This window comes from Podarcis pityusensis, assembly GCF_964106645.2.
Source record: "Podarcis pityusensis genome assembly, chromosome: 10".
Lineage (NCBI taxonomy): Eukaryota > Metazoa > Chordata > Lepidosauria > Squamata > Lacertidae > Podarcis > Podarcis pityusensis.
Window position 1 is genome coordinate 52,224,457 of NC_138035.1, and position 23,617 is coordinate 52,248,073.

At 38.7% G+C, this 23,617-nt stretch overlaps 1 protein-coding gene across 19 annotated transcripts in view; it reads right to left on the minus strand.

The window, feature by feature from the left end:
* NRCAM (neuronal cell adhesion molecule) overlaps nt 1-23,617 on the minus strand; it is a 135,303-nt gene that overhangs the window by 11,689 nt on the left and 99,997 nt on the right. For 10 of the 19 annotated variants that reach the window (XR_013990901.1, XM_081022283.1, XM_081022278.1 and 7 more), the window contains 4 exons: nt 15,817-15,942; nt 13,354-13,506; nt 9,320-9,451; nt 6,762-6,840 (listed from right to left, as the gene is read on the minus strand). Coding sequence is in view for 18 of the 19 variants with exons in the window: in XM_081022283.1 (XP_080878409.1) it covers nt 6,762-6,840; nt 9,320-9,451; nt 13,354-13,506; nt 15,817-15,942 (490 nt within the window). In the remaining variant the exon portion in view is untranslated. Of the gene's footprint in view, nt 1-2,651; nt 4,567-6,749; nt 6,841-9,319; nt 9,452-13,353; nt 13,507-15,816; nt 15,943-23,617 lie in introns of those variants that run through there. The other 9 variants (XM_081022275.1, XM_081022279.1, XM_081022274.1 and 6 more) reach the window with 4 other exon arrangements.

Here is a 23,617-nt window from a genome sequence, read left to right on the forward strand (position 1 = left end):
CAGTTTTAATAAACTAATAAGTTGAGCAACGTTTAAATGAAGTTTTATATTACATAAGAACATAATTCTAAAACTTGCATTATAGAAGGTGATATCAAATGTTAGCTACACATCAGAGTAGAACAATTGAAATTAATGGAATTAATGTTTATTTAAGGGGGTCTGTTCTGAATATATATTACCTATTACTCATGTTGTGATGTATCTAATTGTGGCCCTTCCCTGGTGGAAGGTTCTTTGATTTAACAAAGGCTTCTGTGAATTAAAGAAGGTATTTTCCTGCCAATTTCCCCTTTCTCTTGCAGCCCCACCCCCCAGCAGGACCTCCCATGCTGCCCCAAAGAAATAAAAAATTAAAATGTCCCCAGACCCTCTAGAATAGACTTGGCAACAGGGGACAGGAGGCAGAAGATCAAAAATCTGTTCCCTTGTTGTTCTGTTTATGGAAGCCTCTACTGGATCAAAGTGCTTTCCTTCAGTGGAAGAACAGCTCTCTGGCCAAATTAGAACTTCCCTCTTTTTACTTATACATAACCGTTTTTCCCCCTTTACTGTTATGAGTTTTATGAAACAAATAGCAAATTTGAAGGTGATGGATGAGATACATAACAAAGTGAGAAGATGGCTGTAAAGGGCATAAGTAAACAGAAGCCAAATAATATTTGGGGGTGAAACAGAGCAGTAAAAGAAATGCATCAAAAAGTTTTACAAATTCTTAGTAAACTTTGTCACATCATTCCAACGACATTGCATTCATTACCTGTTAATAATCTTTTCACTTCAGGGGCAGGCAGATGCAATAACGAGTCAAAAAGCAGAAGGCTGGTTTGTCTGTGCATGCACCTATTGTGCAGATCAACATGCAAAATAACTCAAAATATGATTAGCACTATATTCAGCTAAAAAAATCACTGGAGCAAAAAAGAATACAGTAACGCGCATTGCAGTGGAAGGGGAAGGAACTTGGTAGGGTATATTGAGTTGACTGGCAGCTTTTAATGATGGCTCTGAGAGCACAACTGTCTCTCACTTCAGGGGAAAAATAGGGAGATAACCAAAATTATTCAGTATGCACTACGTTTTCCTAAATGCCTTGAAGAGAAAATGATTAAATTGCTCTGATCTCATCCTAATTCTTAATATACAGAATCGGAATTCGGGTATGTTGGTATGCTTCCAGTATCTACAAGATGCCTAAATCAATGGGACCAGAAGAGAAAGGAAATAAAGGACCAATTTTTGACATCCCAGAAGTATAAATTTTATGCTGTAAAACAATTTAAAAGGCCTTCAGGATAATTACAAATTTACCTTATCTCACTAGGGATTTTTTTGACAAATTGGCTTCAGTAGGCCTACATTATTTCAGTTACAATTGAATCACTTCCTATGAAATAAATCTCTGCATTGCTTAGCTTTTAGTAATATCTAGAATATGAAGTGTATTGCAAATTTTTATTTTAACTACAAGTAGCAGGTCAACTTAAAAAAAAATAGACAAAATGTTTTAAAATAACATTTTTACAAATGATTTCCCCATTGTTAAAACAAGTAATTTTAAAGATATCATTCAAGGTTTTTCAAAGCTAAGGAAAACTACCCCTTCCTGGATACTGTGACAGATACAATACTAGGTTTTTGACTGTAAAGCTCAGGGTATCCTGGGGTATGTCATGTATAAAATTTGCATTAGTTTTACAGATGAAGAAGGTTGTTTTGAGATTCTACAACTCATAACGATTTGGCTCTTGAGAATGAAACTCCTAAAGGTGGAATTGCCAGAGTGCTGGTCAAACTCTGACATCACAGGGCCCCTATATTACTTGAGTGGCAGGAGAAGGAGCCATGCTGCAAAGGTAATGTTTGAAATGCTAATATTAGAATATGTTCAGGATTGCAGTGTTGGTTTTCTTGTAAAGGTAGGATATATTGAACTGGCTGGCAGGTGTTATTGGATTAATTTTTTAGTAATGCACCACTTTGTGAAGATACCAATATGAAATGCATTTTCAAATCAGTCTAAAGAAGCAAGCGCATGTTAAAAATATTCTGTGGCAATGATGGAAGTCTGTCTGGATATGAAGCACTCTTAGATAATAAAATGGTCCAGGGGAATACAAGTCCCTCTGAATCAGTTTTACAAAGCTGTTGTATTATAGGAACGTAGGCACTGCAGCCACTCCCACTGAGATGAAATAACTGGATTATCTGGACTAACAATATATGACCTGGGAACTTTAATTTTCTTAAATTATTTAGGAATGGTTGGTTAATTTCTGCCGGAACTGTTGGAGCTAAGAAGTGCTGGGGCTACTATTTGGAACACAATTTTAAAAATAAGGGGCAGGGGACCCCTTTGTGAATTTTATGAAGCCAGAAGTCAAACTCTACAGAGAGACTTTAAATATTGTGCTGGCTGAGCAAAACAGAAAGTACTAATTACCTCAGTCTAGATCTCTCTCTCTCTCTCTCTCTCTCTCCGTGTGTGTCTGTGTGTCTCCACTCTGAGACTCCTATATCCCCTTCTAAATCAGGGGGGCAAATGTATCCAGTATGGATAACAAATGACACAGTTGGTTAAATAATCTACTTATTCCCTAGTGAAAAGAAGGCAACTGACCAGAGACAGCGAGAGTGATACCGAAAGTTTAAAACTGATACTGCATTTAAAATTGATCAAAAGAAGAAACCATGTGAAATAGCTTCTCATTCCCCTTGTGTCATCTTTTTATTGACTGAAACTATTTTTGCTTCCTGGAAAGCATTTATGTCAGAAGTCTCCTCTTCGTACATTTGTGACTTCTTTGAATGTTATACCCTTTCATATTCATGAGATGTAAGGACTGCAAACCTTTCCCTCTTTTTAACCTGGTGGGGAACTTATAGGCTGTGTGACACCTGTGAGGATAATAAAGAAAAGAAGTGGAACAGTGTATTTTCCTTTTCAGCTGTTGGAGGGATTTCTTCTGTTGGGCATAATCTTTGAAAACCTGTCCCAAGCAGTCTCCAAATAAAGTTCCACCACAATATGGTAGGGATAACAGCTGGTATTTCATGCCTAGGTCCAAGGGCCAATGACGCAACAAGCTAGCCCTCCATGCCACTGTGAGACATGCTATGTTTTTAACTGTGAGTTCAAGAGAATCCTGGGCAGCATCATGAATGAAATTAGCTGCAATTCTACACAGAATACGAGTTCTCCACTTGCTTGAAGGTGACTTCAGTGTGCCTCCCTTTATTGCTTGCTCCTTTTCCAGCCAGGCTAATAAAGCCCTAGACGCATAGGCAGAATAAAGGGATACTCTAAGATGGGCTGAAACTAAGCTGAATGATCTCTTGATCATAGCCTCAACCTTTTTATCAACTGGATCTTTGGGGACATAGCCCACAACACCAGACAAGCATGTCTTAGCATTTGCACTAGCTGCTGCAGTATCTATCTTGGGTATGGTCCCCCAAAACACAGCTTTGTCCACTGGAAGAGGAAGAGGATACAGTTCATGTAGAATTGCTGGAGCTACATGTCTTACATTGGGTTTATTCCAGATTTTATGGATTAGCTTTTGAACAGCTGAATGAACCGGAAGGGATTTATCTATCATGCTACTTTCTGCAGACTGTTCAGTTTTGTGGTGTTTTAACTGTAGTTCTTTCTGAATATGTTTGAATAAGTAGTTCTGAGTCTCCATTTTGAACCTACGTATGGGCTCACTATCCTTTTCTACTTCCAGTAAGGAAGCAAATGATACTTCTTCATTCTCAGGAGGCGACTCATCCTCCAAGTCACTGTGAAATTTAGGCTTTTTTGTAGAAGCTGAATTTTTTCCCACACTGTCCACAGCTTCAGGTACCGATAACCGGCAGTGCTCTCTAGTTGCTTCATAGGAGGCCACAGTAATCACTGTGTGTAATGCCTCAGGGTCCATTATTGAAGAAGGTCCAGCCTGCATGGCAGAAGCTACAGCATTTTTGGCCACAGCATGGGTATCCTTCAAAATGGTAGTAGTTTTGGGTAATACTACAGACGTCATTAGTGAACTATTGTCAGAGTTGGAGCAACTACAAGCAATACTAGGAGCACCAGAAGGTCTTACCTTCTTGACTTGGCCCCTGTAGTTGTCTTCTGAATCTGAGTTGGGGCCTATTGTGTGGTTGAACCACTGTTGTGAAGAGGCCGGGCCCTTGGTGGACCTTTGCTGATATGGGGGACGCTGTCCTACCTGAGAATCTGACTTTTCATCCAGTTCTGTTATTTGCTGCCGCAGAGTGTGGTATCTAGAAACACCCTCAGGCTGCCATTCCATTGGTTTATTTTTCCTCCGACAGAGTGAAGGGGAGATGGAATTTACTTTTAAATGCTTTGGAGAGTTCCTGACTCTCCTGTGAGAGGTCTCTGATCTGGTGATGAAGGATTGCTCTCCTGACCTTCTGGATAGGTTGGCTCTCTGAGACCACACAGACACTGCTTTGGTAAAGGCAGGGTCTGCTTCGGGAAAGCGAGTGACATTGCTACATTCTCTCTTTCTTCCTTTGTCCGTTTTCTTTACTGTCCACGGAGACATGGACCTGAAGTGATGAAAAAAGTTCAAAATACTCGAATTCTTGGGGGGGAAATGAAATAAAAACAAAAAAAAGTTTCCCTCAAAGACACACTGAATCGTATTTTAGAACTGCCTGAGGCAGCATGAACCAAGAAAGTGATTAATGGTAGCAACGCTGGGCTGCACAAAAGTTACAAACACATATTCCGTGATTTGAATATTTGCTTGCATCTGCTCTGTCTCTAAAGAGAAAAGGGGGCAAATCCTATTATTACCTGTGAATGCCGCAGGAACTTGTGTCTAAAAGGAGATTTTTTTAGCAAAATGAATTAGATGAGCGACTTCTTAAAAAATATATAAAATCTGGTAGTAAAGATTCATGCAATCATTTACTTAACCGTACAACTATCTGATGATGGCATAGATGATTTCACACATTAACATGCTAGTTGTTTCAAGACATAGACTAAAATCCTGGCTTAGGCCCACATGATAATAGATTTGATGATCACATCTAGAACTGAGTTGCCCAACAAAAACTCACCAGAGAATTGGCATAATTCTGCATGACTATGAGGTAGTACGGGAACAGAAAGCTATCATAGGTACAAGTTAGCATTTGAATAATTTCCCTTTGTGAACAATTCTGTCACTACTTAATTGCTTTAGGCCAATATCATTAGCCCAAATCTTTTATAATTATTGTTACCCAGCAACAATGAAATACAAAACCTAATTACCTTTAAAAGTTTCTGCATTGTAAGTGCCATAGAACAACACAGGACCTATTCTTTGGCATTCAGAATCATACAATACACAGCTTAGAACAATTAAATGAAAGACTAATTTCCTATAGATAAAAAGCTACAAAAATATACTGAACTCGTTAAAAATGACAATTAGAGCACTACAGTACATGACATACAAGAAACAAAGTATTTAAAATGATACATAAACATATCTTAAAATATGATGGAACGCACAAACAAAACACAAAAGGCTAACCTTTTAAATAAATCATCCTTTCTTGTTTAAACCAACACATTGGATTAAAATGATAAAGCTTTCTTTGAATTATATTATATATTGTTATTAGTAGTTTGAATAGCATGCCTTTGTGAGGCAAGAAATATAACTAATTTATTATTCTTATTAGATAACAATGAACTGGCTTTGAACTTAACAAAGTTCAGCTAATTTGAAACTACCACCTAATTTTTATCCATTCAAGTTGATGATTTTTACCCTTCATATATCAGCTATTTTTTCCCCTACTGTTGAACAAGATGCCTAGAATTCATCTATGTTTGATTATTACACTACCTAGACAAAAAAGAAAATCTGAGTACCGCTGAAGTCAATTATATTTTTTACTACTAAGCCTGGATTTAATACAGGACATTCATATATTTTGCTTTATTCCTGCTTTGAAAGGAATAAGGCAGAAAGATTAAATAATAAGTAAAAATAAAAATCACACATGCACAAAACTGCCCCAAAATCACAGTGAACACTGGAAGCAAATATATGAGACATATGAATGAAGTAAAACCCTGGATCCAAATTTGTTTTAAGTATTCGGTTAGCAATACTGCAATTTGGATCTGTATTTTACATTTCTGGTTGATCATAATGTATGATCTTAAGATTTTCCACATAGGTTGCAATCCTTGCACTCTTACCTGGGGGTAAGCCCCAATGAACACAATGGTACTTACTTCTGAGTAAACATGCATAGGATTGCTCCGGTAGATTGTAATCCACAGAGGCTGTGTGGGAACAAGGCTACCAGAAGACGATGAGACACTGGGGGAACTCCACAACTTCCTCTAGAAACATTCCTACAGCAGTGGATATGCTGCCATGCCTTGCCATGCCTTATGTTATGCTTTGCCACAATTACTGCACCCATAGAATTTCAAATTTCCCTTACAGTCAAGTGGATCATTAACTATCCGATATGTTGGTATCTATGCCTGTGAATTGCCTTGCAATGGTAATGGCAAAGGGGCTGTGGTCCTACATCAAAATATTTGTGGGTGACACCACATGATATTCTTAATGTTGGTCAGACATCATGTTTGAGGATGCTGAGCTGATGAAGCTACTAACACCTCCAGTATTAAATACTTCTGAACGGTGTGGAGCAAGTGTTAAAAATAAGTAGTTCTCTTCAAAATCAAGCAGACATGACCAGTACGAATTAACATAATTGCTTACCTGTATTCGCCAAGTGTTCCGTCGTCTTCTTTCATAGGCTGTATTTCTGGGTCACCATGAGCATCCTCTTTTTCTTTCACTAAAACATACAAATGAAGGATAACAATTAGCAAGGACTGGAAGTGGGATGCATGACAACCCCTAGTGGGGTGTGTGCTTTCTGAAGGACCCTGTGTGCAGCAGCAGCAGCTGTATGCCAGTCACCTAACCCTTGCAATCTCCATCTCCTACTGCAGTTATAAAAAGGGAAGGACGGCCTTGGTTCATGCTGTAATCACCCTGGAATCCAGGAGTGCTTTGCTGTTATTAAGGATAAACTGGGCTGCAACTATATCCATGGAACATAAAGATCTACAGACAGAATGCTGATCTTCATCATAACACACAGCAACTTTCTTTTGGGTTGCATCCCGCAAGAGCATTTTCTAAAGAAGCCTCTACTGCAGAAACAGCAGAAAAGAGGTATCTGGTATTATTTTAGGCTTTGTAACTTGCAGGAGTTATATCATACTTTGTTTAGCTGATTTTTTATGTTTATATTCAGTTTTCGTTGAAGTGTACTTGTATGTTTGATTTCCATGTAATTTGTTTTAAATCAAGTTGAATTGTCTTTACACCAGTTTTATTATCATCACCAGTATGAAAGGAAGGAAAAGGTCTCACCCACCCTCAGATATGATTAATAAACCCAAACCTAAATAAAGTAAAAGAGATGATGTTGCTTGTGCAACACAGACCATGCCTGCCATTTATAATTCCAATGGTTAATAGGTTTGCATCTTTAGTGGACACTAATAGGTCATATCAGATCACTAGTGATACCAAGTCTCCAGATCAAAAATATACAGAAGCTCCTTTGATGGATAACCCTATAATAAGCCTCATTCCAAGCCCAATAAGTGTGGGATGTCTTTGCCCAGCGGTACTATGGCCCATAGATTGCAGCAAAATACTCGGCAAGGTTTTGCCCGGTATCTTGTTTGTGTGGTGGGCTCATGCGAAAATGCTATAATACTGTCTGAGCAACCCTCTATAATTAACCAGTTTAAGAGTGGGAAGACTCCAGAGATTGATTATACCCCAAAAGACTTTATAAAAGTAAACCAGCACTGGTGAATACAATTGGTGGTTGCCCTTCTTATTACAATAAATAGTTCTGGTATGATCCCTTCCAGTTGGAAGAGAACAAGCTAATGACCCAGGAAACTATAGACTTAACTATTTTCTATTAATTATGGGGGAAGTTATACACTAGGTTCCTAAACAAGATTTAATGTTCTTCCATCTGAAATGCTTTGGGGAAGGTATGCTGGCAAACCTCTTTGCTCAAGGGTATGTCCTGTAATAATAGACTTTATAGAATATGCCCCTCTGCTTTGTGATTCCTACGCTGGAATTCCGCAGCATACAATTGGATCTTTACGGAGCAAACTACCAGGAATGTCAATTCAATTTTATGTTAAATATCCAATGGAAGATACAACCCCAAAGATGTCACTGATAGAAGCTAAATTTCTATCAGTAGCATGAGAAAATGAAAACTCATTATTTGAAATTGGAAGGACTATTTTCAGGTTTGAACTCAAGATTACAATAGTTCTATATAATTGCATTTATGTCACACTTTTGAATCTGTAATCGCTGCCAAGTTAAATTGCTTCAAATTCTTAAGATTTCACAAAAATTCCAGAAATAAATCTGAATCAAATTACAGATCCAAAGAGCAGCACAAGTAGTTTTCTACTCCCAGTTTCTTCCCACACCATATGGCGAACTGTTTTATCTAATACTGCAGCTCTGCCCACACAAAAGGCTTCCATGCACGCAACAAAACTTCTTTTTCCTCTCGTGCTGCCTCAAGGCCTCAACATACCCCCAAAATCAGCCCCAGACGGTTGGGAGACCCTCCAGATTTTGAGGAAATCAGGGGGAGGAGTGGAGACAGAAATCCCATTGCATCAGTAGAAGTCTGTTTGCTCAGCATGGATAAAACCCAACGTGCCTTTCAAGGCAGTTTGTGATATGACCCAGGGAACTACTGTGAAAAGGTTTATTTTATTTATTTATTTTAAAAACCAATCATTTAGGTTCCTTGATGTAGTAATCTGGATTTGCGCAATTAAGACTAGAGAATATAGGTAAAGGTACCCCTGCCCATACGGGCCAGTCTTGACAGACTCTAGGGTTGTGCGCTCATCTCACTCTAGAGGCCAGGAGCCAGCGCTGTCTGCAGACACTTCTGGGTCACGTGGCCAGCGTGACGAAGCTGCTCTGGCGAACCGGCACCAGAGCAGCACACGGAACGCCATTTACCTTCCCGCTAGAAAGCGGTACCTATTTATCTACTTGAACTTAATTGTGCTTTCGAACTGCTAGGTGGGCAGGAGCTGGGACCGAACGACGGGAGCTCACCCCGCCGCGAGTATTCGAACCGCCGACCATGCGATCGGCAAGTCCTAGGCGCTGAGGTTTTACCCACAGCGCCACCCGCTGTGGCGCTATTTATATTAAATGTAAATAGAATTAAATATTTGAACTCACAGTGCAACATATCGTACCTGGATATTTTCCACCTTTATTTCTCCGTATGAAACAAACTATTAGCAAAATCAGGATGAGAAGAGCAACTGCGCACATAAGACCAATGAACCATCCTTGAGTAGCAATGTCAACCTGCCGGCTTGCCTTTGCTAGAAAATGGAAAAGGATTAATTATTATTCCCAAATATCCATTACATTAGAGTAATTTCACTCACAACCATTCTGTAAAAACATTCTATGTATTAATTTTGCATCAGAAGAATGACACTGAATGTGGTATCTAAGAACATTTGACCTCAGAATGGATTTGCAGCAAGGTTAATTAATGATGCTCAACGTTGTGCATTTGATTTATTTAGCATGCTTCAGACTTCATGGATCTGTAATATTTGCTTCTTTAGCATACTCTACTTATTTTGATAACTGATACCAATATATGGAGGTGGCTATGGCTAATATTTTTATAATGCAAAATTTGGAGGAAAGTAATTGAGTCCATAGCTTTGTGCAGAAAGGATGCATAATTTTACCAGCAAGATTATAGCACATTCCTAAAGCAGATTTTAAAGTCAATGATGACAGCCAAATTAGTTCAGTCAAGCAGGTTCCTACACTTGCTCATCAGTATATGAAATTAATTGATCTGTGGAATTAAGCCGCATGATCCACTTGAAGGCATTACTTATGCACAGTAGATTCACCTTTCTGTAAAAGGAAGTGCAACAAGATTTCTGTGTAGATATTTACCAGTTTCACAGTTGTACTCTACAGGATTACTGCACTGTGGTTTTGAAAATGCATTCTTTATAAAAATAAGAGGTGATTATGGTAAGGTCTGGGGTTCTTTTATAAAGTATCTGAAAAATAACCTTAAGCACCAACATAACTAGTGATTAAAATACATAAAACTTTGAATTTCAAATGAATATATTAACATTTTAATATTTTTAAAAGTCCATTTTCTTAATAGAGAAACCTGAAATTTTCCAAACATGCAGTTATGAGGAATTAAGTTTAGGGTCAAACATTAAAGGAAGACATGCACATATAACATTCAAATGTATTCTGAAATTTCATGCCAACTAAACGAAACACTCCATGCATAATGTACCAAATATGTAACAAGAAAAGACAGTGACTTACTTCTGCAGCTTCTGATATTCCTTGCATAAAAGGATACTGTTTATCCTGCTAAGGAGTATGCATTTCTAAAACCCAGTTGATGGAATCTAACTGGTACCCTTGTGCTTTTGATCCAGCAATGCCTCTGTTAATGGATGAGCTAGAGAGGAAATTGTAGCTGTTTCCTCCTTTCCTCTGCTCCTCTCTGCAGCCCATTTTTAGATGTACTGGAGGCTACAGGGATAAAATAACCACTATCACTTTTCTTCCATTAGCAGATACATCCACTGGATCAAAAACACTTCTCTGAGCACAAGGGTATCAACTGGATTCCTCCCAAGTTTTTTTTTTTTTTTTACATTAACTTTTGTAGTTGTGTTGCACAAATTGTTTTCTTTAAGCACACTGCTAATTTCCCCTGGTGAATACAGAAGCTGCAAGTACATAGGAACGGGCCGCACTGTGCTTACTTAATACGAAATAATGTCTTATCATGATGAACAAGAACTCTTTCAGAGACCACAAACATGTTATGTAGATTTGAGTCTAATCTGGGGTTTCAGACCACCACCACCTCGCCTTGCCCCATTTTACCTACTGATATTTATTGTCACTAAGCAAGAATTTAGATGCTGAATTATTCCATTTAGTTTGAGGAATGAAAATTTGCTGCTTTATTATGGCAATGTAATTTATCTTGCCATGCTTCTCTTCAGTTTGGCTTTCTCTGCATTTCCTATAAATAAAACTCAGGAAAATGCAGAAGAATTGTACCAAGTCAATCCATGAGCATGGAAAGAAGTTGTCTTGACTATCTTCCTGCTACTTTCTTGCCCATCTTTAACTGTCCCCAGCACTATCCAAAACACATCTCCCCTTTTCCCTTCCCTTGGTGATGAAAGGAACTGGCAAGGCAGCTCCACACCTTCTCTCCACTACTAACAGCATGAAAAGGTCCAAGGGACTATAGGAGATGTTCTTCTAAACAAGGACTTCCCCTTGCATGTTCACTAGCATTCAGGGCCCACTATAGGTTGCATGTCCTGTGGTATGGGCTGTCTACACTGCATCAGAGCACCTACACCTCTTCAGAAAGGTTCTGACATTTAGTGTTCTTTAGGACAATGAATGGTGTAAAGCCACCTACCTGACCACCAAGGTCCTCTCCAATTATATGATTCAATGGTTTGCTATTTTTGTGTTTATCTGGGAGATGAGCTATTTTTGTGGAAATCTGCTGTCTAGTTTTAGCTTTGTAGGTGTGAAATCCCCACCCCCACCCATAATCAGTTGGCTTCTGCAGCAATAGTCACAAGAAAAGTGTCATCCTATCCCCAGAGTTTCACTTAACTTCTACATAAAAAAGCTGTGAATGCTGCTGTTTAAATTTTATCAGCTTTGCTATAAACATAGAAGGAAACTGATAAAAGGTATCATAGGGAATTGAATTAAGACCAGATCATATGATTTTACTATGACTATACTAAATACACTGACATCATAGTTTACCATAATGCCATACAATTTTTCGAACAGCCATACATTGGAAATATATAATGCAAAACAACATGATAGCCCCTTAACCAGACAGTACTGATTGCCTAGGGCAGTGGAGAAGAATGAAATGTGTGTCTAGAATTTAAGCTTATTGTCAGCTTGTACTTGCAGAATAGGTAATGCTGACCATATGTTATGAGTACAGGTGACTCCCTACTTATGAGGGGGTTACATTCCAGCACCCCATGTGCATATGTGAAAATTGCGTAAGTGGGGAGCACCCTCTAAACACATTTTAAATGCTCTTTTTGCCACTCTCTCTCCAATCCAGATCAAAAGTACTGTACCAGAAATATCCACAAGTGGAAGTGAAGCTCTGGGGCACCGGACGTCAGGTTCCGAGGTCTCACAAGGACTCTGACGTGACTTTCAGTGCTTTGCAAGGCATTGTAAGTTGTGTAGGGGGCCCTGCAGTGTGGATGCTGAGCACCCACAAGATTTTTTTTGTGGGTGCTCGGGCCCCAGGTCCCCCTAAAGTTGGCGCTCCTGGCAGTCACACCCGAGTTGATCACGCAGAAGTGGGGATTCGTCTGTACTGGCATTTTCCCGGACCCTTTCTGAACACATGGGGTTGCACATAGAAGAGCACTTTGCATTCCTCCCATATATAATCAGAGAACATGATTTTAACTTTTTAAACTGGCCCTTTTTATCAGGTTCTTTGGTATCTTCCTAATTGTTCCACCTTATAAAATTAACATTTGTTCTTAGCATTGCTATTGAAATATTGCAGTGTATATACAATTTATGAAACGCCTGTACCGACAGCACAACCCCTAAGCACTTCCATAAAGAACATATGATTATGCCATTCAACATGACATCAATATTGGTAACAGAGACTATTATTTTCCTCTTTAAATTATTGCTGTTTTATAAAGATAAATGGAAAGAAGCTCTTTATCTCCCTTCTTACATTTGATTCAGTACAAAACATGCCAAATACTATACTTATTTTGGTTTTAATACATTTGGTCTATCAGAACAACAAAGTTAATACATTTTCATTGATCCTTAAACTAGAAGGAACCAGTTTGAAAATCTGAGTTCGATGTCCTTAGACTTAGTTATTCGCTAACACAAATGTACAATCCAGAAACAAAGCATTAAGAAGGGCCCCTCAAAAGTAGCCGTGAAAAATGTATACTTCCTTACAACAAATGGCAAAGTGATAAAGACAACCAACAAATTCATGAAGCATACCAAAGACATGCTGGTGCGAGTATGAGACACACATTTTAGCTCTCCCTTGGGTAGAGCAGAAAAGGATAATTTTATATATAAATATACAAACATAACACTACTTCAGATTCCCAGCACTTAACACATCACAATTCTGAATTCAGAGCAGAATTGGTATGGTGTGCCTCACCTGGACCTGTCTCAAACACAGCATCTGAACTCCTAAAACCAGAAAGACCCTCAGCACCAACCCGGACTTTATATGATGTTCCTGGTGTTAATCCTTTTAACATAAAGAAGTTCCGGGAACCATTAACATTTTCTTTTTTCAAATCTTCTTTGCCTACAAAATTTTTAGGAACACAACAATTGGAGTATTTAAATTCACTGTCTTGAATTCATGCTTATACTTCTTACTGCCATTTGGCAAAAGTTTAGATTTCCATCTCAAAAACATTTTGCTGTTATTTACTAATATACAATATATAGGTAAACTGTAGGCTAAATGACAAAGAGTATTGTGGCACCTTAAAGCCTAATATTTTTTTATTATGGTATGTGCTTTAATGGACTAATATAGCCTTAGTCAATGTGGTACCCCTCCAGAGGGTGTAAAATCACAATCCTCCTTGAATTTTGGTCATGCTGGTTGGGGCTGTTGGGGTTTGTAGTCGAACAACTTCTAGAGGACACTGTGTGTGTGTGTGTGTGTGTGTGTGTGTGTGCATGTGCAAACAGTAAGGAGTGAGAATGGAAGGGAATGAGTTGAAAACTCCCCGAAGACTACAATAATTATATCCGACTTTAAATGGATGTAAAATAATTACAAGCTCTATTCAGAAAGCAACATTAATAATTATGAATAGTATAGTCACAAATGATTTTATGTGCATTTAAGATATACTGTAATTGTCACAGTTTGTACTTTTTGCATTTCATTTCATAATGAAATATATACTGCTTATAACCTGCTCCCAACCCTATGTAGGTATATACTTGTCAACTTAGAATAGTACTTCATGCATTTGATGAACTGGACTCCAGTACACAAAAGCTTACGCTGTTAGATATTTATTAGTCTTTAAGGTGCCTTTATTTCCCTCTCTTTCTATTACAGCAGCTATCAGCCTGGAAACAGTCACAATCTCATTTTTCGTCTATTGTGAAAGATTCATTTTGATTAGTCTGCTAGAGGAAAGTATATGTTGCTTTAACCGTTAAAATGGCCACAAAGATTTTATTATAGTTTTGTTTTCTTGAAAAATGGTGTTAAAACCCTAAATTTTTGAGAGGCACATTTTCTACTTAGATTTTTCTTTACATTTTCCTTAATTTCTCAGCAATCAAGCAAAGAAAAGGGGAGGAATTCATTCATAACCAGAATTTGTGTGGCTCATTGAACTGCCCACTTCCGCCTAGTTCATCTTTCTCAGAAATAAGAGTGAAAATCCTTCCATTCAGATATGCTTCTCACATCTTTCTGTTCAGGATTTATTAAAAATGTGAAAGATAAACATTGTATAATTACACAAGGCTTCTGTGAAACTGGGCTTTACTGGGGACTGATGATGGCATTATTTTCCTTCTCATGTAATGGGGCAAGAAATATGCCCTGACCACCAAAAAGTGACCTTTGGGGGATAGCTCAGTAGGTATATCAGGGTTTTGGACTCTTAATATCAGGGTTTTGGGTTCAAGCCCCACATTGAGCAAAAGATTCCTGTACTGGTTGGTCCTTCCTGACTCTATTCTATTCTATTTTAACCTCATGGACATAATGCAACTAAAGGAAAGCAAACAAGCAGACACCTTTTGCCAGCAAAGCATCAAGCATTTAACTTTAGGGTTATAGTTGCATCAAATTGCTGCCCTGAAGATGTTTAGAAAATCAGGCTTTCTAGTTTTAATGAAGACTAATTGGCTACATATGAATTTAATGGCACAAAAAAACCCAGTTTCAATATACTGTAGTTTAAAGCATTTTGCTTCATAACCTTTCAGGTTAAGTATCTCTGAAGCTGCATTGCATTAATGAGGTTTTAATAACAGAATTCCAAGCACAACAAATATGTATGTGCTTAATAAGACTGAATGTACTCTATGATGGGCAGCCTCATCAACTCTCACCAGAGTGAGGTGGGGAAAGAGGAGTAACTGCAGATGCAGAAGCAGTGCTTCCTCACATATATATGCTGCTTGGTGGGGAACTACCAATTCACACAGTTTCTGCATGAGCAATTCCCTCTGGGGCTGTGTGTGCTTTTCAAAACAATGCTAAAATTCTGCTGAATTGCCGTTTGGGGGTGCGGGAAAGGGTTTGATTCAGTCACCACCTACTAAACAGCTGATCAACAGGAATTTAGTAGCTGCAATAGAAAACTCTATGTGCTGCTCCATGTGTGTCCATTCAGTTAGGGGCATTTTATTAAGTGCTGTTGGCTCTAATTCCTAAAACAATACAATAAAATGGCATTAATTCAAATGTGTGCTTGTACACACTTCTATGCACTTCATATTAAAAAGTTTGCTGCAGTTTTTTAGAAGCAAAACTAGTTTTTGAAAACGTAAGTCGATATTGGGCCATTTTCTTATTATTAAAATATTTTGAAATATATTACAGCATTTGGAAGAATTCAATGAAATGTCTTCTTACTGCCTGCCACACCATATTCAACATAAATGTTCTCATGAACTGGACCCTCATACTCCCAACTGATATTGGCATAGGTCTCAGCAGCAGCTGCCGTAACATTTTTGATCCCTGGATACACTGGCGGCACTAAATACACAAGAAAAACAGAGCAAAATATGAAAGGCTGCATGCATCTTGTACAATCCAGCTTTAACTTCTTCCCTAACCTGAACCTTAAGAAATAGAATTTTGATTTGTTTCCGTTTTTGGGAAAATGAAAAATGTGGACTTACCATGAATTCCCATTAGCTGCAATTCTCAGGTGGACCACTCTTCAGTTCAGTGAAAGCCCCTCCTCTTGGTTACCAGGCATGGTCCTCTTTAAAATGGAACCAAGGGGAGGAGCTTCCCCTCAGCCCCTGGGCTGTGACAAGAGTTTGGATAAGCTTCTACGATGAACTTTACGATGAACTACTAATAGTATTAGTAGATCTAATACAACAAGCATGAAAACACTGGAGCTAATGTACTGCTATGATTAACAAAGAAAAAGAACTTCCTACTAGAGTCAAACTATCTAAACCCACTACAGATACTGAATGGGCTTCCAAGAATAAAACTGTAGCTTTTCTCTATATCTAGGTAAAGGTAAAGGGACCCCTGACCATTAGGTCCAGTTGTGGCCGACTCTGGGCTTGTGGCGCTCATCTTGCTTTATTGGCTGAGAGAGCCAGCGTACAGTGTACAGGTCATGTGGCCAGCATGACTAAGCCACTTCTGGCGAACCAGAGCAGCACACGGAAATGCCGTTTACCTTCCTGCCGGAGACCTATTGATCTACTTGTACTTTGATGTGCTTTTGAACTGCTAGGTGGGCAGGAGCAGGGACCGAGCAACGGGAGCTCACCCCATCGTGGGGATTCAAACCACCCACCTTCTGATTGGCAAGCCCTAGGCTCTGTGGTTTAACCCACAGCGCCACCCGCATCCCGTTTCTCTATATCTACCTATTTGCAAACTACCCCACCTTTGAATCACTGAGAATGGGAATAGACAATGTCAATATTTCCCTCTCTGCAGTGGAGTTGCGGTGGGGTAGCCTTCAATTCAGGTGTACCAAATTTTCTTGTATCCAAACAGCAGGGAGATTCAATTGTTTTATCCCAAAGCCTCCTTCTTCTACGAAATGTGGCATTAGGATAATGCATTGTTACAAGTATGATCATTTGATAATGTCTAGCAAAGGTGTGCATGAATCTTGAGGTTGCAGCTTTGCGCACAGATGGGGAGCTTTTGTAGGCTGTGGAAACAGCAGTATTGCATTTATAGTGAGCTGGCATCTTATCATTATAGACTTTATTGTCTTCTAACCATTGTGAGGATGGACAGATCTGTCCCCACTGAAGATTACTGTGGAGGTTTGGACTTCCAACTCCCTCCCAACTCTACAATTCTATGATCGAATCTCTGTTCAGAAACAGTACGTGAATGACCATGAAAGGATAGGAACATAGGAAACTGTCTTACAGTCTTACACTGACTCAGACTACTGGGTTCATCTAGTTCAGTACTGACTGGCAGTAGTTCTCCAGGATTCCAGGTGGAGGTCCTTCTCAACCCTACCTTGAAATGCTGGAGACTGAACTGGGGATGTTCACATGCTCTATCCCTGAGCTGTTGCTCTTCCATGAAATCTGACCTGCCAATGAATTGCTTCCATTGCTTTGCAGAAACCCCCATGTGTAGGTCATCCTAATACACCAGGGAGGGTTGCAGTGAAGCCCAAACAGGAAAAGGTGGAAAATCAGAGCCATGAGAGTTATTATTGTCCCCATTTTCTTCTCCTCATTTTGCTGAGTGGCTATCGCTGCCTCTGTGTCCTTGTGTTGTTGGTTTTTTTCCAAAAAAAAATTATGGTGGGACAAGGAGGGCCACCTGATAAGCTGGCACATTTAGAAAGACAGTAAATGTCTTGTTTGGCCATAATGTATTTTACCAAAGTTATAAAAACATGGAGTGCTTTGGTGGCCCTGAGGTTGGGGAACTGGAAAGTATGCAGTCTTTATATTTCCTCAAACTATATGAACAATCTCCATAAACAGAAGTGGACAACAGGTTCACGTATCATTTTTTTCCTTCCCAAATTTGATTTTTTTTGTCCTTCTACATACAATCCAAATTTCTAACTAGAAGGATTAGGGAAGGGAGGGGGGAATCTATTTTCAAAATTGTTACAAAGGTCTGTGATTCTCTGAACAATGGTCTTGCCTGCCAACAATGTAAGGCCTGGAAGCTGAAGAGAAGCCCTTCCTCATGGTGTTGTACTTTATTATTATTATTATTATTATTATTATTATTAAAGAGGATCCTGCCTGGTAACCCAGTGGAGGTGATTCCCCAAGTTCTGTTCCACTCTGGCACCATTGGAGAATTAGTGACTACAGGATTAGCACATTGCATATGACGTGGTAGTAAGCATGCTATGTTAGTCTATTATGAAGTACAACTAACTATATAACCGTTTAATTCTATGCAACTCATTTAAGAGTATGCCCCATTAAATTCAGTGTGACATTTCCAGATAAGTAGGCATGTTGATGAATTCTACTTCTCAGTTAAAAGGCTAGCCACATCTAAAAGGCTAGCAAACATCTCAAAATGGACAGTAATTCTACAGATTGATGGAAAACCATAAAGACACGCAGAAATATAACTTTCTGTTTTCATGTTGTTTTGGTAATTCTTGAATTTCTTTCCTGCAGTTTCTTTCTGTGGAACGTTGCAGCCTTCAGCTGTTTTAATGGCATTAGAATCCATAAGATAAATATCATTCCCCTTATAGGTTGGGAGGTATAGTTTGGGTGGACCCTGGTAATATGGTGCCCTGTGCAAGGCCAAAGTTTGATGCCCTCCCGGCCCTTGCAGCAGCTTCCCAAATTGGCTAAGTGAGGCACCAGGCTTTGGGATGGAGGCACAAGGCTCTGGCAGGGTCCTGGAGCCCTACTTCGCAGAGTTGGGCAAGCACTAACTAGGCTTTTGGAGGGACCCTGTCAAAGCCCTCGTGTCTCCTTCCTGAAGCAAGCACTTACTTAGGCTTTGGGGAGGAAGCAGGAAGGCACCCCCTCGGCTCGGTGCCCTGTGCAGGGGAACCAGTCTTGCCACCCTAAATCCGTCCGTGGTACAGTATGCATAACAGGGAAGGTTTCAAAAAGGGGTTTCAAAAGGGTTCTTTGAATTTTCTTCATCAGAGAGAGCAGGAAAGAGGAAAACAAACAGTGAAAATATTTTTACAGAGTAAAAATGTTTCGTACATCACAGCACCATCTTACCTGTTAAGTCAACACAACACATACATAAATGGACACCCATGCAGGTTCTTTTAAAGACATTTTACTTGATACAATAGGAGAACAAGTTGCAAAAGGAAAACAAGCACATAAAATCATTATTAAAATGCAGATCAATAATAATAATAATAGTTATAGCTATCTTGAAAGGCTAATAATCATTCATTCATCACTCTGATGAACATAGGCTTTTATCACAAGGAGGCACCCATCAAGAACTGCAACGGTACAACCTGTGCAATCCCAGAGATGACCAAGTAGTAAAGAAGGATTTTATAGCTGAAGTGCATGGTAGGTTGTGTTCGTTACTTTATTAATTATTTGTATGTTTTTTTACCCACCCTTCACCTCGGGTGGGTTACAGCAATGTAATAAACAATAATAAACACAGATAAGCAGTAAAAATCATAAAACAGTTTCCATCATAAAAGAACAGCATAAATTCAGCAAAAGAGGTGGGTTTCATAAAATGAAAACCTTAGCTGTTAAAAGGTAAGGTAAAGTGATGCCTCTTCAGCACCTCTGTGGGTTCTATGTGGTTAATTCACAACATGTTCTCAAACATTATTCAGCATGCAAAACCATTTGAGGAATGAAACACCATGCATTTCTTTCCCCCTGGAAACAATGCTGAAAAACCTGTCAGGGGAAAGATCAGAGTTTTTTATTTTTAAAAGATTGTGCTAATCCACCCCCCCACAATGGTCCATCACCCAGCTTCTGGAACTGAAATCAACTTCCTGCTCTCTGTGGCAGCACACATTTACTGCTGCTTGATCCAGAAAAGAAGGAAGCTCCCAGTTTGCAAAACAAAATATAGAATCGCCCTACTTTGAGCCTGTGTAAGTTCTAGGTATTCAAAAATAGGAACCTTCCTTGACGAACTTGCAAAACAGATACCTTTTGGTAATGCAACAGATATGCAAAATTAAAGGAAGTTGCAGCAAAACACAATTGGATATTATTCCTTCAAGAAAGAGGACTTAATTCTGACTGATTTTTTGAAAATGTCTGAAGACTAATCTTTGCTTCCCCCAAAATAACAGTTTACATGATGATGCAACACACTGTTACCAGTCAGTTAGCACATTCGTGAACTGTGCTCCACTCTGCAGAGATGCATTCAGAGCAAAATCAAAAATGAATCTGTTCATGCTCTAGGCACAGAGAGAAATTTATGGAGAACTGAGATTTTTGAAACGCTTCTCTTGGAGTACCGGTAATCTAACAAAGAAGGTACAGTGGTGCCCCGCAAGACGAATGCCTCGCAAGACGAAAAACTCGCTAGATGAAAGAGTTTTCCGTTTTTTGAGTCGTTCTGCAAGACGAATTTCCCTATGGGCTTGCTTCGCAAGACGAAACGTCTTGCGAGTTCTTGCGAGTTTGTTTCCTTTTTCTTAAAGCCGCTAAGCCGTTAATAGCCGCTAAGCCACTAAGCTGTTAATAGCCGCTAAGCCGCTAATAGCCGTGCTTCGCAAGACGAAAAAACCGCAAGACGAAGAGACTCGCGGAACGGATTAATTTCGTCTTGCGAGGCACCACTGTAAAGTCCAGCTCCAACGACCTTCTGCCGGTTCCCTCACTGCAAGAAGTAAAGTTACGGGGAACTAGGCAGAGGGCCTTCTTGGTAGCGGCACCCATCTTGTGTAACACCCTTCAATCAGATCTTGAACAGATAATCAATTGTATGACTTTTAGAAGACAGCTGAAGGCAGCCCTGTATATGGAATGTTTTTACGTTTGATGTTTTATTGTGTTTTTATATTTTGCTGGAAGCCACTTAGAGTGGCTGAGGCAACCCAGTCAGATGGGCGGCATATGGAATTATTTATTTACTTTTACACTTATTATTATTATTATTATTATTATTATTATTATTTTCCAGGAAAACAAAGAATTGTCATCTTTGCCAATGTGGTTCCTCCCACCCCAATATATAATCTGATGATTGTATTATGAACAGGTGAAATACCCCTGTATGTTGGTAAGAACAGGAAGAAATGGGGAGTTCTAAAATTTTTGGATGATGAAACGCTAACATTCAGCCTAAAAGGCCTTGGCCCAGTATACCTGGGCCAAGCATCTCCACCCCCATCGTTCAGCCCAGACACTGAGGTCCAGCTCTGAGTGAGTTTACAGGGAACTTGGCAGAGGGCCTTCTTCGTAGTGGTGCCCACCCTGTGGAATGCCCTCCCATCAGATGTCAAGGAAATGAACAACTATCTGACTTTTAGGCAGCCCTGTTTAGGGAAGTTTTTAAAGTTTGATGTTTTATCGTGTTTTTAATATTCTGTTGGGAGCTGCCCAGAGTGGCTTATTACCATTGTTGTTGTTGCTGCTGTTATCCTCTGCTTCAGTTAATAATCTACATATCTATATAGCTTTATTTTTTTTATTAACCAAGTTAAATAGCCAGTTAATTCATATAAATAGGCAAAATACCAACAATGACAACCATCTATTTCAGTAAAAACTACAACATTAATTTATGGATGTACCAGAGCAAGTACGGTATGTTGTGGTTGTATGCTATCAAACTGCTACATAACATGTCAGCACAATATACCAAATAATTTCTGCATGAAATTGTTTTGATATTTGTAATCGTATTTCGTTGAAGTGTTTCAACACAACAAGTAAGGATAGGTGGGAATCTCATGTAGACCACATCTTTAAGCAAACTGACCTAATTAGGACCTCCTAGACCAATCCAAGAGCAGGAATATAATTTCTGAATTTTGCGATACAGTTCTCACTTCAAGAAAGTATCCAGATTCATAAAACAATGCAAATTTTAGGCTAACATGTAGTTTATATGTATATTGTGTTTCATTATGTGTTTAAGTATAAACTTAAATCAGAATTTTCTATATGAGCTTTAAAAAAATAGAGAATAATGCTGTGGAATGAATTTATGAATATATACATGGGGGAAACTGACATGAGTCAGAAATAGGCTGATGTGTCCAGATTCTCTGAAAGTTTTATTTGAAATTCTACAGGGTGTAATTCAACATTATGATGTTTTAATCCATGATGCTTTAATCCAACATCACAGTGCTATACTACTCTTTAGATAGTAATATTGATTACCATTTCTCCAATTATTGTTTATATTTCACTTTCTTATGCTAATAATAACAGCCATCTTAACTTACAGCTAATAAGTTCTATAAACTGTGAACCAAACAGCACATTTAACAGGTCAGCCTATGAACAGATAACATAAAACTCTCCAATATAGCAATAGATAATAGGAACCAAAATGGTCATGAAACTATCCTCTCTGTGTGTTTATTAAAGCCACACATATAAGGAGAAAGGAATACTGAAAACGAGTAAGCAAAATATAGCATTCAATGAACTGACTGTACATGTCTGTGTATTTGAAAAGTGAATTTTATTTAACACCATCTTTGCTTCCACTTTATTTGCAATATACTAGCCCACTTTGCTTCTACAGGACACAGCCATCTGAAAGCTCGGTGTGACCAATAAACACATGACACTAGATCTCACCAATGCTTGAATTAATTGAGGAGGGAAGCCTTTACTTCCCCCCCACCATTGTTAGCAGAGGCATTCTCAGAGGTTCTGAAGGAGGAGAAACCTGCCAGCTATCATTATTGCCACAAAGCAGCCTTAGTGATAGAAAAATGAGCTCCTCCCTGTAGCACAAACTTGCCTCCTCCTCAGAGCCTGTCTAATGGATTGTCATGAAAGACAGTACATACACGTATGCTTTTTGAAGCAATAAGACAGGTACTATGTTAAAGAAATTGATGGATGTCCAATAAACATTCCCTCTATCAGCGCAACACTCTCCTTTAATGAATTGCATTGTTCCTTTCACTTTTACAGGATGATTTCTTTTTAAAGAAACTGAATTTAGAATCTGCAAAAATCCATACAATTCATGCTCATCTTTACCTGCACTTAGGTCAAGCGGAAGAATACCAGCATAAGTGGAAGAAAATAAAAGGACACTACATAATTAGGTACAACAAAAGAAGCATATCTATCTATCTATCATCTATCTATCTATCTATCTATCTATCTATCTATCTATCTATAGTAGAAATCTACACATATATATTAAAGCACAAAGGCATGCAGTTAAAATATTAGAAGAAGTGAATAAGAAGTTAAACACTCACACTAAAGAGTGGTTTTAAAAACAAAGCCTCATAATCATGCATTTGTTTCACCTACTATCATTTTTTTTAAAAAAAAATACCTTTCTTAACCACTTATCATTTTGTCTTATAATTTATTAATGTGCAGTTAAGTTAAATCATAGGTGTGCATGCATGTGCACACACACACACTACAGCAGTTTTCCAGAATAAAGACACTTCCTTGTTCTGCCAAACTTAGGACAATTGTAGGTTGCTTGGTCCAAATAAAAGACTTGCCTGGCAGCTTTTTCTTATCTTTTCTAAGTGACCAGCATTACTTTCCTCTGTTTGCCAGTT